Raw genomic sequence first — 1,800 nt, 5'->3', positions numbered from 1 at the left:
GTTTCCTTCTGTCCCGCTTGGCTGACCCGGGGCGAAGGTCTCGGTGGGGGAAACTGAGGCACGAGCGGGTGCCACCCGCAGCTCTCTCTGTGCAGCACCCGCTCAGCACCGCACGATGAAGGCTCTTCTCCTCCTCCTCGCCCAGCTCTGCTCGGCATCGCTGGTCCCCGGTAGGTGACGTTTGGGGGGCGGCACCCCGGCAGCGGGAGCTGTTGGTGCTATGGGTCCTGGTTCCCCACAGAGAGGGAGAAGGACCCCGAGTACTGGCGGCGGCAGGCGCAGGAGACCCTGCGGAACGCGCTGAGGCTGCAGCGCCTCAACCAGAACGTGGCCAAGAACCTCATCCTCTTCCTGGGGGACGGTGAGATGGGGGCACCCACCCTGGGCTGGGGGGGACAGGGATGCCATGAACTGGGTGCAGTAAAGTGGGGGCTGTGGTGAACTGGGTGTGGGATATGTTGGGTGTCGTGGAAAAGGGGGTGCTGAGGTGAGGTGGGTGCTGGGGTAAACTAGGTTTGCAGTAAGGTTTTGCTGGGGTAAAGTGGGTTTGTAAGAAGTTGGGTGCTGGGGTAAAATGAGTTTTTAAGCAGGTGGGTGCTGGGATAAATTGGGTTTGCAGTAAGGTATGTGCTGGGGTAAACTAGGTTTGTAAGAAGCTGGGTGCTGGGATAAATTGAGTTTGCAGTAAGGTTTTGCTAGGGTAACTGAATTTGCAATAAGGTATGTGCTGGGGTAAACTGGGTTTGCAGTAAGGAATGTGCTGGGGTAAACTGGGTTTGCAGTTAGGTATGTGCTGGGGTAAACTGGGTTTGTAAGCAGGTGGGTGCTGGGATAAAACTGGGTTTGCAAGAAGTTGGGTGCTGGGATAAAACTGGGTTTGCAAGAAGTTGGGTGCTGGGATAAAACTGGGTTTGCAGTAAGATATGGGCTGGGATAGGACTGAGTTTGCAAGAAGTTGGGTGTTGCGATAAATTGAGTTTGCAAGAAGCTGGAGGCTGGGATAAACTGGGTGCTGGAATGAACTGGATTTGCAAAAAAATGGGTGCTATGGTAACTTGGATTTGCAATAAATTGGCTGCTGGGGTAAACTGGATTTGCAAACCAAAATCTGGGTGCTGCAGTAAATTTGGTTTGCGCTAAATTGGGTGCTGGGATGAACTGGATTTACAGTAAGTTGGGTGCTGCAATAAATTGGGTTTGCAGTGAAATTGGGTGCTGGGGTAAACTGGGTTGCAATAAATTGGATCCTGGGGTAAACTGGGTTGCAGTAAGTTGGATCCTGGGATAAACTGGGTGCAACAATGAACTAGGATTGCGATAAACTGGGTGCTGGGATTAACGGGTTTGCAAAAAAACTGGGTGCTGGATAAACTGGATTTGCAGGAATTTTGGTACTGCAATGGACTGGGTACTGGGATAAACTGGGACTGCAAAAAATTGAGATTGCAATAAACTGTGTGCTGGAATAGATGAGGTTTGCAAAAAATTGAGTGCTGGGAGAAACTGGATTCTGGGATAAACTGTGCTGGGATGAACTGGATTTGCAAAAAGTTGGGTGCTGCAATAAGTTGAGTTCTGCAATGAACTGGGTTTGCAATGAAACTGGATGCTGGGATAAACTGGGTGCTGGGATAAATTGGATGCACAATAAACTGGGCTTGCAGAAAATTGGGTGCTTCAATAAACTGTGCACTGGGATAAACTGGGTGCACAGTAAACTGGGCTTGCAGAAAACTGGGTGCTGGGATAAAATTGAGGCTCAATAAATTGTGCTTGCAGAAAACCAGGGGCTGGTGTAAA

The 1,800-nt window shown here is 50.3% G+C and overlaps 1 protein-coding gene across 1 annotated transcript in view; it reads left to right on the top strand.

Moving 5' to 3' along the window:
- ALPL (alkaline phosphatase, biomineralization associated) overlaps window positions 1-1,800 on the top strand; it is a 6,338-nt gene continuing 4,538 nt past the window's right edge. The window contains exons 1-2 of the mRNA XM_029965221.1: window positions 1-170; window positions 242-420. Of these exons, the coding sequence (XP_029821081.1) occupies window positions 116-170; window positions 242-420 (234 nt within the window). The 5' untranslated portion in view covers window positions 1-115. The remainder of the gene's footprint in view (window positions 171-241; window positions 421-1,800) is intronic.

This window comes from Manacus vitellinus, unplaced genomic scaffold (assembly GCF_001715985.3).
Source record: "Manacus vitellinus isolate BGI_N305 unplaced genomic scaffold, ASM171598v3 scaffold_92_pilon, whole genome shotgun sequence".
Lineage (NCBI taxonomy): Eukaryota > Metazoa > Chordata > Aves > Passeriformes > Pipridae > Manacus > Manacus vitellinus.
The sequence above is the reverse complement of the archived record's forward strand: the minus strand, read 5'-3'. Positions and strand labels throughout refer to the sequence as shown.